Source organism: Emys orbicularis, chromosome 7 (genome assembly GCF_028017835.1).
Source record: "Emys orbicularis isolate rEmyOrb1 chromosome 7, rEmyOrb1.hap1, whole genome shotgun sequence".
NCBI lineage: Eukaryota > Metazoa > Chordata > Testudines > Emydidae > Emys > Emys orbicularis.
Genome location: NC_088689.1, coordinates 127,134,532 through 127,151,108, shown reverse-complemented (window position 1 = coordinate 127,151,108; position 16,577 = coordinate 127,134,532). Strand labels below are relative to the sequence as shown.

Sequence of the window (16,577 nt, the reverse complement as noted above, 5' to 3'; positions counted from 1 at the left end):
TTATGTTTTACTGTCCTTGGGGGAAATGAAAATGGTATACTTATGTTTGCAAATATAACTCATGCAGTTGCACCCTCTGCTGACTGCCAGTGAGTTATGAATACTACTGCCCTCATTCAAAAATGTAGTAAACAGAAAGTTAAATAAATAAATAGGTAGAACCTCTAGTATTAATACCCAAATGACCAGCTAACATTCTCAAAACCTTAGACGGTGACAATGTTTCATGCAGAATTTCTTTTAAAGAAACAAGAGAAGGTTCAATATTTTCTTTAAAATAATAGGCCACTCCGATTTAAAGGAGGTGAAGGAGAGTCAGTTTTGATTATCTATCTGCCACTAACTTGCCATATGGCTCTCAGACAGCTCATTTTCTCCATTTGTAAAATAGGGATCATACCAGCTACCCTCCCAAGGATACAGTGATGAAAATTAACTGGTTACAGTTTGTACAGTGCTTTGAAAAATGCAAAGCAATCTGTAAGGATGTGATGTACCCACAAGTGCTGCTGCTAATTAATTAATAATAGACTACAAATACATACTTTACTCCCAATTGTTATTGGGAAATATCGGGTCCGCCTAGCTGAGAGCCAATAACAGCCAGACAGGGATAAGGAAAGGTTGCTTTATTTTGCAGAAGAAAGGAGAGCTTTGCACCTTGGTACAAAAACTTTAACTTATACAAAAAGCCAAAGATTTTTTATACACTTAAACACAGCCCCTGGTTGTGTTAACATTTGATTGGTGGTTAACAGACCCTGTACTTTTGCTATTTGGTTAGTGAAAACCAGTTTGGGACCAGCTTTAATTACCTTAAGGCCTTGAAAGGGAAGACAGTTGAAAAGTTTAGGCTACTGTGTACTTGAGGTGTTTGCTTTCTTTTAATGGCCGCTGGCTGCCATAACGGCTGCTAGCTGTTAAGGGGGGGAGGGGTCGCTGCTGACTGTCACACAATGATCTCAAAATACTTTACTTAGAAGCAGCTTCAAGATTGCATTCCTTGTAGAAGGTTTCAAAATTCTGGTACAATAACCACATTTATACTTCAGGGAATTACAGTTTACCATGGAGGGACTCATAGTGTGACTTTTCTTCTCTAGAATAAACCAGAGGGGGTCAGAATTGGCAATTCATTTTGTGGCAGGGGTGTTAATCAAATCTGTCTTGTAAGTCCATTCAGGATTATTTTATTATCTGGCTCTGTCAGGAAAGTATGGAGTCTTATTTGCTCACTGATATGGGAGGGCTTTGACAGAGTGTCAGATTTTACCAGATATATAAAGAGACGGACTTTTCTGTGTTTGCAAAGAGGAGAGTGCATGGGTGTTTATCCTCAGGAATGAGGAACCCACTGACGGGGCCGGAGATATGCTGGCAGTCTGCATTTGGGGGATATTTTTATTCCATATGTTTGGAGGGAAAGGGCAAAATCAGCTGTTTCACAACACGGGCTGCTGGTGGAAGGCAGGGAATTCTGATTTGTTATTTGCATCCTGAATTGAAGTGGATTTAGTTTGCTGATTAGATTTCTACTAGGTTTTTTTGTTTTTCTCTCTTCTTCTAATGGGGTATGCTGTCCTGACTATCGACTGCAACATTTCAGTTAGATCACAGAGGCACTGAACATGGTGCTGCAGAGCAAACACGTGACGCCGCTCACATTTGGGGTTGGATATAAGATTCAGGAGATTTGGCCAAATCAGAGGTGAAATCCTGGCCCCAGTGAAGTCAATGGCAAAGCTCCCAAAGCTATTGTCCTCTTTAGGTCACCTGAAACTGTGTGAGAGTTACCCTGATACCAAACAGAGAAATGACTTGCTTCAGCAAGCTGTGGTGTGGTGACAGGCTGCCCCGGCAGAGTGGTTCCAGATGCTTTGTTGCCGAGGTTAGTTTGAGGGAATGGCTCAGAGGCCTGCTGCACTGGGTAGATATCAAAGGCAATTCAACTGTAACATGCGAGGAGGGTGTTGTCCCAGACTGGAGTATGAGGGCTGGTCCACACTACCCGCCTAATTCGGCGGGTAGAGATAGATCTTCTGGGATCGATTTATCACGTCTCATCTGGACGCGATAGATCGATCCCAGAAGCGCTCCCCCGTCGACTGCGGAACTCCTGCTCGCCGAGAGGAGGAAGCGCTGTCGACGGGGGAGCCTGCCTGCGCCGCGTGGACCCGAAGTAAGTACTTTTAGTTCGATATAGGAAATGTCGACTTCAGCTACGCTATTCTCGTAGCTGAAGTTGCGTTTCCTATATCGATCCCCCGCCCCAGTGTGGACCAGCCCTGAGACTAGACCAGGAGAGTGCTAGCCCACCCGTGCACAGCACTGATATTTGGCCAAATGTGGTTCTGTGTGCACTTGCAAGTCTGGAGTCATTGAGGGAAGGTTACCTACCGGCAGGGAAAGAAACAGAGGAACCAACCCCAGCTCCTAACAAAACAGCTGCTTCTAGGAAAGAAACCCAAATACCTCAGCCATTTCCAACAGCCCCTCCCCAGAACCCACACTTATCCCCCAACAGGAATTTTGAGCCTGACACTAAGAAACACAGAGAGTGTCCGTAGATCCCACTCATTTCACTGGGAGCTGTGGGTGCTCAGCATCTCTGAGGAGCAAGCGCTCAGAAGAGGGGTGCATGGTGGCTCCACGGAGCTATGTATGTGCTAGTTACTACTTAGAGTTTTCTTACCTTGGCAATTTGATCTGCCATTTGAAGGCGTCCATCTAACTCTCGTCTGATCTGCGCAGCTTGCTCATCTGGATTATCCAGCTGTGTGGCAAAACAGAAAAAAGGTAAACAGGATTGCTAGGATGAAAAAAGGCCACCACAGCACCACCCAGGAGAAGCTTGTTCAGCTTCTCAGAGTGTACGACTTCATTACATCATTATTTAATATTTGTATTGCGCTAGCTCTGACAGGCACCAATCAAGGCCCCATTCTGCAAGGCATGGTACACGCACATATTGATTCATTTTTCCAAAAAAAATTTAAACAAACATGCTCAGTTGAATGCATTTTGTCAGATGCCCATGTAGCTACCTCTGTGAGTAGAAATTCCGTCATGGACAGATATATGAATCCCCCTGGGCTGCTGGGCCAGTTCTACATTCACTGATGTGGGAAAACCAGTATCATTGCCACTTATAATAGCACTACTGCAGAGGGCAGCAGAAAGGAGCAAATGGGGAACGTAGAGTTGGTCTCACACAGGCACATGAGTAAGGCTGAGTCGGTCAGATTATGTGATTTTACGTGACCTCTGCAACTTCAGACCCGCATGGCAGGGCTTGGGCTGTCAGCCCTGGGCAGTGGGGCTCCAGCTTCCGTGATTTATTGTTTACTGACCGCATCTTGTCCGTGACTTTTACTAAAAATACCCATGCCCAAATCTTAGCCTTACACATGAGGCATGGTGAGAATTTACTGAAGATAAACTCAGTGTATGGACTAAGCCCAAACTTCCTTACTTCTAGGGCAAAGTCTACCCTCCCTTTTCACATTATACTTTCTCCATTAGCAGTGTTACCTATAGGTCAACATTTTAGGCTTCATTCAGGCTCCTGGGGAACCCAAAGGCACAGTTCTGGGATGCACTAGCCTTCTGTACAGATTCCCGACAGTAATGGCGGCATGCCTTATAGTAGCACATGTCAACCTGTAACATCAGAAGATACCTGTACCTATATAAAGAGGAAAGGAAGATGCTTTGCTGAGGAGGACAATAACGCCAAAACACACTTCACCATCCCTTTTATTTTTCAGGCTTTCACTACATTTGCTAACCCCCCTCCTTTCTAGGACATAACATCCTATTCCTGTAGCATCTCCTCCTCCTATTTTTCATTTTCAGCTTCAGGTTCTGGAATACAAGCTAGGGATTCATGCTCTGGACTCTCATCAGTACTGCCATCACAACTATTATGCACAGCAAGTGCTCCAGGTTCTTGTTTGATCTAAAAATACTAGGAAAAGCTGTTGTGACCAGGTTTCCAGTTTGTTCAGCAGAGGACGTGACAGGCTGCTCTCGAAGTTTCAATTGCATTTTATTTTTGCTTTAAGTGCCTTGCAGTGTCCCTTGTGTCAGATCAATTTGGTCTGTTGGAGATTTTAATTAACCAATTGTGACCGATGGGGAGGGCATTTAATGGCAGCTAATGACTAATGGCTGGAGGTGAAGCCAAGGGCCTAGAATCTGGCTGGTTAGCAGACGCCTGAAAGCGCTCTACCCAGAGGTCATCAGTACTGTTATAAACCACTAAGATATGCAGGGGTAGGTAAAAGAGTAGCTACCGTTTCCATTTTTTTTATTTACACATTTGTTGAAGTTAAAAGTCCCATCACACATTTCCATGGACACAACATTCTGTTCTCAGCACTGCTCTTTCCCTAGCAGTTAAAAGCAGAGGCCCAGTCCTCATAGACTCATAGACTCATAGACTTTAAGGTCAGAAGGGACCATTGTGGTCATCTAGTCTGACCTCCCGCATGATGCAGGCCACAAAAGCTGACCCACCCACTTTCCCTTAACTCAGCTGTTGAAGTCTCCAGATCGTGATTTAAAGACTTCAAGTCGCAGAGAATCCTCCAGCTTGCGACCCCTGCCCTATGCTGCGGAGGAAGGCGAAAAACCTCCAGGGCCTCTGCCAATCTACCCTGAAGTCCTGAAGTCTTTAATGAGGCAAATGTCCCAATTTGGTCTCAAGGTGTGTTGAGGATATGCTGAGAGAGGGCCACATTGGGCACCAGTTTCATTTTAGTGGGAATAAAATAGCATAGATAATAGATTCAAAAAGAGTCTTAAATTAAATGAGAAAGAAATAAAAGAGGATACTCTGATGTGTTATTCTTTGAAGGTTTATATCAATACCTTTGTGATTCATGCATAATAATTCCTAGGGAATTTTAAATTTCTGTGTAATATTCACATTTATATAAACACTAGGCTAGCCCCCTCAGCTGTTGTGCATCCACTGAAGTTAATGGAGCAATGCTGGTTTATACCAGCTGAGAATTTGGCCCATTATATTAACAGTTCTTGAATCTACTGACTTCCGTAGCAATTTGGACTGAATAAAGATTGGTACGGGCTTCACTATCGTGCCGTATAGGAAATAACTTCCTAGTGTGCAGGGATCATGACAGAGAAAGTATAGCTGTGCTTTTCTATTTGTTGTGCGCTATATGCAGGTGTACACAATATTCACTTCGGACACACACTGGCTTGACCAGCCCTTGAGAATTCTTACGGCCATTAGTTTGCATTGCAATTAGGGTGACCAGACAGCAAGTGTGAAAAATCAGGACAGGGGGTGGGGGTGGGGGGGTAACAGGGCCTATATAAGAAAAAGACCCCAAAATCGGGACTGTCCCTATACAAATCGGGACATCAGGTCACCCTAATTGCAATGCTGTTGTGCGTCTTCTCTCTCTCTTTTTCCTTAAGATCTCAACCCTCACGACCAATCCACACCACCCGTTAGCTGAAGCGTTCAGGGGCGAGATCCTTTCACAGTCGACTGCGTGGAATCCTGCAGTGTGCTGTTCACAGTTGCACTGACTCTGAAAGCTCTAACAGGAAGGAGTTGCTTGTGACAGTTAAGCACGCAGTTCCAGCATGGTTCTATGACACACAGGCGCTAACTCTCTCTTGCATCAATGTAACTCCAGGGTAAGTCCATTATCTTCAGCGTTGGTACAAGTGTACGTGAAATCAGAATCAGACCCAAAAGGAGCATATAGGAGGCGGGGCCGGATTTCCAGTGTGCTTAGGGGCACCGGCGTTCTAGGGGTGCCTACAAGTTAAAAGTGGGTTAAAAGTTTCATTTCTACGGAAAACATGAAGGTCAGCTGTAGGGAGGCACTGAAGATGCTGTGCCTGGGGGCACTAAGGTGTAAATCCAGCCCTGATAAGAGGAATAAGAAGGTGCCAACTAAGGCTTGGCAAGCCAGTTAATTGGCCAGTCAGCTACCTGCCTATTTCACCACAGTCAAATATAATCAAATATTTCAGCAAGAATGCCCTTATGTAGGCGGTGGCCTACCTTTTTGATTGTTAGCAAGCCTACTTAAATGTCTCAATCACTCACTTTACTATGTGCTAAGGTCACCTGATGGGGGAAAAGACGAATAACTGAAAGTTGAGCCGCTTGATTCGCTAGAATCTTCTAGAACAGAACATTGAAGGTGGTGGTGGTGGGGGGGTGTCTTTATTTGTATACAAGGCCACCAATGTACATATCAGTTAACAAAGCACATTAAAATGATGATGACAAAGATATAGATGAAGCAATTGAAGCTTTAAAGAAAGAGATAATGAAAAGCAAGGTACTTGAAGAGTTAGCCTGCTGCCTACCTAGCAGAAGTGCACTTAAAGAGGACTTTTTTTTATATATATAATTGCAATGTTTTTGTTTTATTGCATTTTAACTTCGTTTTTTCAGTTGTAAATGTTCAGTCTTAATGTTTGTATTTAAATGCTAACCAACCATTGCTAAAAAGGTAATAATTATTCTTTCATTTTTAAGAACTTAATTTCATTGTATTTTGCCTTATTCTGAGCTCAAACAACTCAGTTAAGTCACTTGTTTTTTTTAATAATTAGGCAAATATTTATCCAAGGCTAAACCTACCGGAGACCATAGAGTCTTACTCTTTATTATTGTTCTAATAAATTACTGCTTTAAAGTGTATGACCATTTTTGACATTATTTGACACTATTTGATCAAGGTTTGACTGGTGAAGTGACCAAGTATTTTTGGAGCATTCAAATGCCCAACTTTATGCTGACTTTACAGACCCTTTCCCAACTATAACTACAGTTTAAACTCCTTTGGGTAAGTTGAGACACATCAGGAATCTAAAAACTTCAAATTGACAATGGTAAGTAGGAGTGCTAGTAACAACACTTCTTTTCACAAGATACAGGAGCGTCATCAAGTTCAGCAGCATTAAACATTTCAATATTGTTCTGGTTCATCCTTCTTTTGTAAAGACCCCTTAATGCAAGTGGAAACTGATTCTCCTGTCATGGTTTCCTAGTAGTATCTGTTTATGAGACTGGGGAATCAAAAACTAAAATCTAGGACCACAATATTAGTTCTATGACAGTACCAATGCCACTTCTTGTCTCTTGTAAGAAATAACTTATCAACCCCCCCCCCCAATTTTTACTGAAGTCAACCACATTGAAATCAGGGTTTTCTTTCCCCTAGCAGTTATCTTGTCTTGCTATTTGGCTCTTCTAACGATGATGGTCACAGTGACCTGTTCTGCCTGTTGGAAAGCAACATCACCATAAGCCATTGTACCACTAGTGCTCTCAGTCACAGCTTCCCATAAAGCAATTTTATAACCTGGCTTAGAGTTGCTGTAACTATCTCCCTATGTATTATCCTTCTCCAGAGACAAATTGCTCCACAGAGCAACCACTTGCCTGGTGCACTGCAGTCTGGAAAGTTACAGCTACAGCAACCATTAGAGTTTCAATTCCCAATATGACTAGATAGCAGCGCTTAGGTTTGAATGTATTTGCAATATGCCATCAAAACACTGGTGTGCCACAGTTTCCTTCCTATTGTCTCCTTGCATAACTTAAATGTTTCTTTTCCCCTCATATATGTATGCATGTGTCTGTGTGCTTCAGTAGGTCTGATTTCCCAGAGAGTTCAGAGGCATTACAGCTGGCATTGAGGGAATGTATATTTCTGATTCAATTTAAAGGCCTCAGTCACTGATTTAACGTAAGCAACAAACCTGCTAAGCATCCTGGGCCTGATCAAAAGCTCACTGAGGTCAATGAGAGTATTTCTAGTCCTGTCAATGACCTTTGGTTTAGGCTTATTTGTACTCCATTCCCTGTGGCTGCGCCACAAGCATTTCATAATTTGACCTTTTAACGTCAGAACTCGACACGGGGTTGCTCTGGATTCTATGTGGCCATGGTCCTGAAACCAATAGGAGCTCAACTCCTCTCAGGATCAGGCCCTTTGGGACAGTTTGTTAAACCCCCTTCCCCGTGCCATGTTCCCCAAATACCTTCCCCATTAACAAATGCATTCTGCAGACTTGCTTCCACTGGACTGAACAGACTCTGAGAGCAGCTCCGTTAAATGAGGGAAATGTACCATTCCAAGTCCCCATTTCCTTTAGAACTCTGAAACAGACGTCGTTATTCCAAGTTCGATTTGAGCGACAGTAATTGAGGTTAATCACATTACCCCAAATAACCTGAATTCTAAAGGTAGAAACCAAGGATGCCACCTTCTTGGAGAGCTGTCCTTCTAATATGCTAATAAGCCAGCGCAATGCCTTACAGCAGCACTTTCTACACTATCAGGATTTTGCAGGCATTTTCCAGTTACACTGCAGCTGGAGGAAATTGTGTGAACCTCTCTTGCGAAGGGAAGGATATGACTAGGGAGATTATTTGTGTTATGAGGTTACATCCACAGCAGCATTCTCAGTCCTGATCTGGAGGATAAAACATTCCTTTTTAAAAGGAAGCGTTGCCATGACCAGTTGAACAAAGCGATATGAAGAGCCACATATCCCTACAATTTTAAAACATTACGCAGGCTTTTAAGTACTTAACTCCAATAACCGTACATGGCAGCTCCATGGCTACCACTCATTCTTTGAAAAACGTATCCAGAACTAGTCTGTAGCATATATTAGTGAAACTTATGCCTGGTCTAACATTGCTAAGTTAACTGTAGCTATGCCAATCTATCCCTGAGTGTAGACATGGCTAGGTCAGTGGAAGAACTTTTCCATCAACCTAGCTACTGCCGCTCGGAGAGGTGGATTACAGCTACAGAAAAACCCCTTCCATCACTGTAGCAAGCATCTACACGACAGTGCCCTGGCCACATAGCTACAGCTCCACCGATGTGCTGCTGTAGCACTCATAGTGTAGACATGGCCTTAGTTTACCAAATACATTAGAATTCTTTCTCCATATAGAGTAAGGACGCGTGCCAATGAGGGCACTGATCTTAGATCGAGAATGTTGAAATATAATTTGCTTGTGAAACACAGTTAAACAGTTAATGTAAAATAAGTTATCTAAGCAATATTGAACAATCTGGTGACAGGAAACTATCCCTGAATAGCAATCAAAGCCCAATTTCTTAGCTAGAGAGTCAGCAATTTATTTTCTGCAGTATGTATGCATACTTTATATTCAAAAACTGACAGCCAAATATATAAATGATTTAGAAGGTCAAAGAGAAATTGAATTAGTCTGGTTCTGCATTATGACTTTTTTATGGGTGTGCTATGAATAAAGAAAAGATATAAATCATAAGGTTGCCCCAGTCAATTAAGTCTCAAAAAGTATGATAAATCTCAGTGTACATAAGATATGTTACATGTGCCAATTTTTCTTCAGCAACATGTCAGAAATACAGGACATGCTCAATTTCCAATTCTAATCTGCTCATTACACAATTGCCTAGTTGCATATTGAGTGTTTTCTTACGTCTATCCACACATGCCATTATTTCTTTCCCTTTGCCTCGACGAGAGATTTACCTTGGTGCTACAGTTGTTAAAAGTTTAAAAATATGTAGATTTGACTCAAATTAGGAACAAAAATGTATCCGAACCAGAGTTAGTCTGCGCCTAAATGTACAGCAGAGTACCGGTACATTCATTTGTAGTTACCAAATGTTGACTGTTCCATTACAGTAAAAGAATCTGGCAAAAAGATTGGCTTATATACAAACAGTTTATGAAATATTCTTTGACTGGATACAATTTTTTTTTTAAAGCAGGTTATTGACATAAGGAGGACTTTAGTAACAATCCATCCTATGATTGTGTACAATTGATACCCCCTCGACAATTTATAAACCCTACTCAAGAACTGTTTCAGGTTATTAATAGAGCCTCTTCATTATGACAACTTTGCCAATTAGTGTTCAAAGTTGTACGACACTGAGTCACACTCACCATGAGAACGTGGCAAACTCAACTTCTGTACTTTAGGGACATCATGAATAAAAGACACTGCACTTTAGGAGCAGGAAGAAAAGTCAGAGGAAAAGGAAAACAACCACTAGTAATTTAACCTGCCCTATTTTAAACAATATGGAGTGCAACACTAAGATGAAGCAGTAAAGAAATCTGAATCAAACCAGTTTCAAGTCTTACACTGTTCAGTTTGCTACTAAGACACCTGCATGCCCTGAACCATGCTTTATATTTTAAGGTTATCAGCCAAGATTCTGATCTCAGTTACATCAGTGAAAACCAGAAGGAACTTCAGTGGAGTTAATCTGGGTTTTCATCAGTTAAAAATAACAGGCCACCATTGATCCCAGTTTAAATGCTCTAGTAAGGGCTTTGTTGTTACAGATTAAAAACAAACCCATCAAAGTGCAGTTGTAGTCAAAAAGGTGACTAGAGATGACATCAGAGTGTCATATTTATTCCCTCTCCATTATATACATCTCAGATTGTTTAAAACAGGAGAGTTAAGAAACCTCTTCAAGCCCAACCCACTTCTGAAAAACAAAATCAAGCTGTGCATGTCCTTTCTGCTTTTTTTAATCATCAGTAGTAATGCTGATTTGGCAGTCAGACCTTAATTGCCATGGTTGAAGATGAGGCTGGATACAAACCAGCTGACAATCCCATAGCTACACAGTCTCTGTTAGCTGTTAACATTAGATGTTGTCAATAACATAAGCAAGTTGTGATTCAGAACACATAAGGAGTTCATAGAATCATAGAATATTAGGGTTGGAAGAGACCTCAGGAGGTCATCTAGTCCAACCCCCTGCTCAAAGCAGGACCAATCCCCAACTAAATCATCCCAGCCAGGGCTTTGTCAAGCCGAGCCTTAAAAACTCTACAGAAGGAGATTCCATCACCTCCCTAGGTAACCCATTCCAGTGCTTCACCACCCTCCTAGTGAAATAGTGTTTCCTAATATCCAACCTAGACCTCCCCCACTGCAACTTGAGACCATTGCTCCTTGTTCTGTCATCTGCCACCACTGAGAACAGCCTAGATCCATCCTCTTTGGAGCCCCCTTCAGTTAGTTGAAAGCATCTATCAACCACCCCCCCCCCCATTCTTCTCTTCTGCAGACTAAATAACCCCAGTTCCCTCAGCTTCTCCTCATAAGTCATGTGCTCCAGCCCCCTAATCATTTTCATTGCCCTCCACTGGACTCTCTCCAATTTGTCCACATCCTTTCTGTAGTGGGGGCCCCCAAAACTGGACGCAATACTCCAGATGTGGCCTCACTAGTGCCGAATGTTGTTTAAATAGATTATGCTCTTATGTAAATACTAGGAAAGTAAGACTACAATACCACACCTCAAGTGAAGTGTTGTGTGTCCTTAAATATTTAGGCCTGAAATTATCATAATGAGCAACACAATTAGAAATATCTTCATGATGAACTAGAAGGATTTTTAATAAAAAGATGAAACATACAGATATATCCTTCAATTATTAGCCGGGCATTTAAAATATACAACTTGGATGTGACAAACACTGTCTACACTATTGTCTCCAACCATACAAGACAGCAGCAAGAAGGCCAAAAAGTGTTGGGATCATTTTCTAATTTTAACCCCTTCCTGCCAGTCACTCCTAATGCTGAGTGCTGCTTCAAAATAAACATCAGGAAGTCCTGATTCATGCTGCCTCAGGGTTAACAAGGACCCATTTGTCTGAACATTTTCCCTGTTGGGAAAGGTTTCCACATCATTCATAGGGTGCAAACTAGTCTCAGCCTGCACCTTGCACTGCTTTTGAATATGGCGATGCAGTACCTCCACTTTTTACAAATTATCGTAGCAGCTTGTGGATCACTGCAAACAGCAATTTGCTTAATCAGAACAACATGCTTGATGGTGTACAAGACACAAAGATAAAAACAGCCCTTGAACCTGGAGAGCGCACAGTCTCAGGGTTGACTCTGTGATCATTGATATCAATGGCAAACATTCCCATGCACTTCAGTGGTGCAGGATCAGACATTAAAAAATAGCCTTTCAGGACACAGAGGGTGCTGGGAAATCCAAGAGAGGTGATAACTAAATGTTCTATTCCCTCTCTGCCTCTGAAGAATGGGTATGTACACGACCATATCACAGATTCGCCTGAGCCAGGCAGAGCAACCTCACCTTCCCGTTACAGGAAATAAATTAACACTTGACTCAAAATGGCCACCTGAACACTAAAGTCCATAACATAAAACAGTCCATCACTGATCCATCACCAGGCCAGGTTTGTTAGGTTAAGACAGGGAGAACCTTCCTTCGCTGTCGCAGCCTCACCCAGAACTGCCTTTAAAAGAAACAGCAGTACCTTTTTATCTGGCCTGCTGGGCCCTGATTGGCTTCTTCCTGCTCCTGGCCATTTTAGCCACTGGAGGACCAACAAACAGCCAATCCTAGGAGATTTCTATAGGCAATCCCTGAGGTCCAAACTCACTGCTCTTTTCCACAAGGACAGCATCATAGGGTGGGTTGTGCCAAGGCAGTGGGACCTCCAGCAAATGCCTGGTATATCCTGTCACAACCCCCTATATATCCTAAGCATGACAGTCTTGTAGGCTGTCAAATACAACAGCATTAACATCAAGGAATACAAGATTTAAAAGGCAGGCAAGGAACATCATTATTATTATTGTTCTTTTTATTACAGCAGCACCTAGGGATCCCAATGAAGAGCAAGGCCTGACTGAGCCAAGCGCTGTACAAAGAGAATGAAAAAGACAATCCATGCTCTGAACAGTTTGTCATCTAGTTAAATACCGGATCCAGTCGAGCTGGTATAGAAGATGAGAGGGAGGCTGGTGAAAGGAAGACAAGGTTAGTAGCAAGAGTAACACATACTCACATACACACCAGCTACAAGCAGAACTGGCAGGTTTCAAGTCCGGTTCTTTTTCTTAGTTTGCTTTTTTAATAAAGGGATTATAGTGAATGTGTGAATTTAGTCAAATTTAGACATATACAGAAGAAAATGATCAATTTTTTTAGTTGTGTGTGAACAATAATACACCCACTATTATAGAATGAGGCCCACTTACCCAAGTCCCTTTGGGTGAAATTCACACCCTGTGCATAAGGGCAGCATAAAGCCTATGACCGTCTTAAGATGTATTTCCCTCTAGTAACCCCTGTTTCAGGGAGGCACCGGCTGACTCATGGCAGAGAGCTGCATTTCACCTATTTAAGCTAAAGGTCTTATCATCGTAGTAGCTTAACATACGACTATTAACCATTGTAAGAAGATATTAATCAATTATGGCTGTGATGCTAAGTACAGGCTTGTTTGCATTTAATAACCACCTAAAGACTGCAGATTGGGTTGTGCTTTTTGGAACATTAATATTCTCTGAAACACCACCATACAAACAGCAAATCATGCAACCACAATACCCAAAGGCTTCAAAGAAAAAGTTTTATGGCTCTTACCACTCAACCATGACATGTGCCATCTAACTCAGCAAATGGTTGATTAAACATTTCAAAGTAAACATAGTGTAAGTCTGTGCTGAACAAGATAACAATACGGGTGACAATTTGCAGCTTTGATGTAGGGCTTTTGGAGGGATCCTTTTGCTGGTAAAAGGTGGTTTGACTTGGTAATGTACAATGAGAAAAATACTGAAAAATTCATAAGCTTCTTTTAATTAATAATTAATCTGTAAGTCAACGTATTCTAGTAATTTATAGTAGCTGACACCATAGAGTGCTGAAGGCTAAAAAAAAAAAAAATAGAATAAAAATCAAATGCATGCCTTCTGAATTGATACGTTTCCTGGCAGCCCTTAGTTTCTTATCAGAAAGCCGCTGCTCCCAGAGATAAAGCAGGCTGTTTTTGGCATAAGCCGGGAGGACACGCTGTAATATATTCTGCATTGTGAACTGTACATGACGTCCTGGAATACCTTTGATGCTGTACTCATAAAAACTGGGGGATCTACATTTTTAATTTTTGACGACCCCCCAGTCAGGTAGGATGTTGAATTTTCTCTTAAAATTGGAAATGTGAATGATGTTAAGCTGTCTTGGTAGCTTAAAGTCACTAATACTTTCCTAATGTGTTAATCCTCTGCACAGTAAATTCCAATCCTAGTAGTGCCAGCTGTTTTGGGATTTGAAATGACGAGGAGGAAAAAGGAGAAAGAATGGAAGTTTTGATGTGTCATAGACCTCTGTGTCAGCAAGCTTATGTAAGGGGCCTGGCACTGTTATCAGCTCATCTGGATGTAGACTCTAAGTTACCACTTGAAATATTCAAGGGACGTTTTCTGAACAATATGCAGAGAATTAGAAGTGCAAGTCCTATTCTCTGGACACCCTGCTGACAAGCTATCTATTAGAGAAGGCAGATAATAATAGCTGGTAAAGAAACGTAAAAAATATTTTTTGCAGGGCTGTGGGGTTGGTTTTTTTTGGTCAAAGAAATGCCTACTGCCATTCACAGAAATCTAGGACACAAATGAGCCTCAGAGGAAAAATAGCTTCTTGATTTAAGAGCTTAGGATACGGTGTGCAACACAGCCGGAATGAGATTTGGGGGTAGCTCGTTTTGTCATCTTTTATCTTCATTATGCTTTAACGAGGCCATAACAGCAGTGTTTATACCAGCCCTCCACTGAATTTTATTTTAAAGAACTTTACTGACAGATGATACTCATTTGCCAGCATTCGTACACCAGACAGGAAGTATTTTCCTTTGCTCCCCAAGGCCCAGACTCAGGCTTTTGACTCAGCCCAGAGAATGGCATGGTGCACGGATGGAGCAACATGATGAGCCTCCAGAAAGCACTGTGCTGCAGGGACCCCCTCCCCAGTTCCAGTTTTCCACAGGGACAGCAAATATACCTTATTATCTCCACTAGCTGCTGCACGTGGTGGTGGGGGGAGCCATGACTGCCTGCTCCCTACCCCTCACTTCACAGGCACATAGCCACTGCACGGTCACCTCCCTCAGTTCCAAGAGTCCTAAGATCTGAGTAGGTCCCATGCAGCAGGGTCAGAGGGGTGTGCGTGTGTGTGTAGAGCTAGGAACTGGTTGTTGTGGTTGCATGCTGAGAAAGAACTACTTCAACTTAACGTGATCATGCTGATGTCTCCTCTCTTGAGATATCATCATCCCATGGAAAGAAGGACAGGACGCATTTGGGATTGTTACATGCCAACATCGGGAAAGAAAATGAATTTCCATCCCAAAATAAGAAAATACTAGTTCAGAGAAAAACCAAATGCTACCCACTGCTCCACAGCTCTAGAATCTTGAAAGGGAATCCTCCAAAACCTTACCTGCATGCATCAATATCCTGTATTAAATCCATGGCCAGGCAACAGAGACATGGAGATATGGGAATAAATGTAGGGAGTAGGATTTTTTTCAAATTGACCACAATAATCATAGTATAAAAAGAGTCAGAAAAAGAAGTCAACCTTTTCTGGGGTCAAGAGAAAATAAGTTTTAACCAATGCTCGTCTTTTTATGAACCTTTCAAGAAGACCTTGATTCAGCATAACTTCAGTTATACTACCCACTACTGTCACTAGTAATTTTGCCAAAGATTTTTCTGCTCTTCAAATACAAGTAGCATAATTAAAAGCTGCCTAAGGGTACCTTTAACTTGGCCATTTAGATTCCCTGGAAACAGTCTCAGGTTTAGAGTAATCAAAATATTGATGATGAAATGCAAAACTTCTCTAAATTCACAGAATTTGGAAATGTGCCCAGTTTATTTTAGACTTTCGCTAAGGTACACAACATTTTCAAGCAACAGCAGGCCCACCTGCAGAGGAAATGACTGAAGTTTTGAGCAGAAGAGACCAGTTTCCAAATCAAAATGAACAAAACTGGGGCCCTCCTCTGAGCAAAGGCAGCAGCCACCCTGAATACTTGCAAACCTCATGTTGACTAGACAATAACTGTCATTGCACACAACTTTGGGAAAGGGTCAAAGTCAGGCAAATCAGGGAAACATTTTCCAGCAAAATCCCATGAAATGAAGTTTGTGCCGGGAGAAGATTATTCATTGGTTATTTCATTTCAATTTTTTTAAAACTGTCAAATAGATAATTCGGAAAACATAATGGCCATGTATCCAATTGGTTTCATAAGCTGGGCAAAAGCCATTCAGTATAATTTATTTTAAAATTAATGGAATAAGTTACTCATCGACTAGCTCTGCTTGGGAATTACACACAGCCCCGTTAGATTTGCCAGTTAGTAATCGCTGTGCTGTCTCATTCACTTTCCTTGCAATTCACCACCTCCTCTCTGGACTGCACAACTCCTTCCGCAATCTGACCAAGCATTTCATCATGCACTGAACTGACAAACACTGACTGCACGTGAGTTTTGCTGGAGAAGAGCCCTGTGCAATTTTCCATTTAGCTATGCAAAATCTGACCTTCTGCGATGTGTAAATTATTCACAAATAAGGCCACACGCTATTGGCTGTTAGTTAAGTAGCTGCAGATCATTGGTTATTTTTGGTATACCAGCAAGCATCCATATTACCTAATGAACTAACCCTGCAGTAAGAAAATAATCAGAAGGTACTAGCGTGAGCTATT

The 16,577-nt window shown here is 41.9% G+C and overlaps 1 protein-coding gene across 13 annotated transcripts in view; it reads right to left on the bottom strand.

Annotated features, from left to right (window-relative positions):
* Nucleotides 1-16,577, bottom strand: part of CADPS (calcium dependent secretion activator) — a 367,289-nt gene that overhangs the window by 206,720 nt on the left and 143,992 nt on the right. For all 13 annotated transcript variants that reach the window (XM_065408642.1, XM_065408643.1, XM_065408648.1 and 10 more), the window contains exon 4: nt 2,693-2,773. In XM_065408642.1, the coding sequence (XP_065264714.1) occupies nt 2,693-2,773 (81 nt within the window). The remainder of the gene's footprint in view (nt 1-2,692; nt 2,774-16,577) is intronic.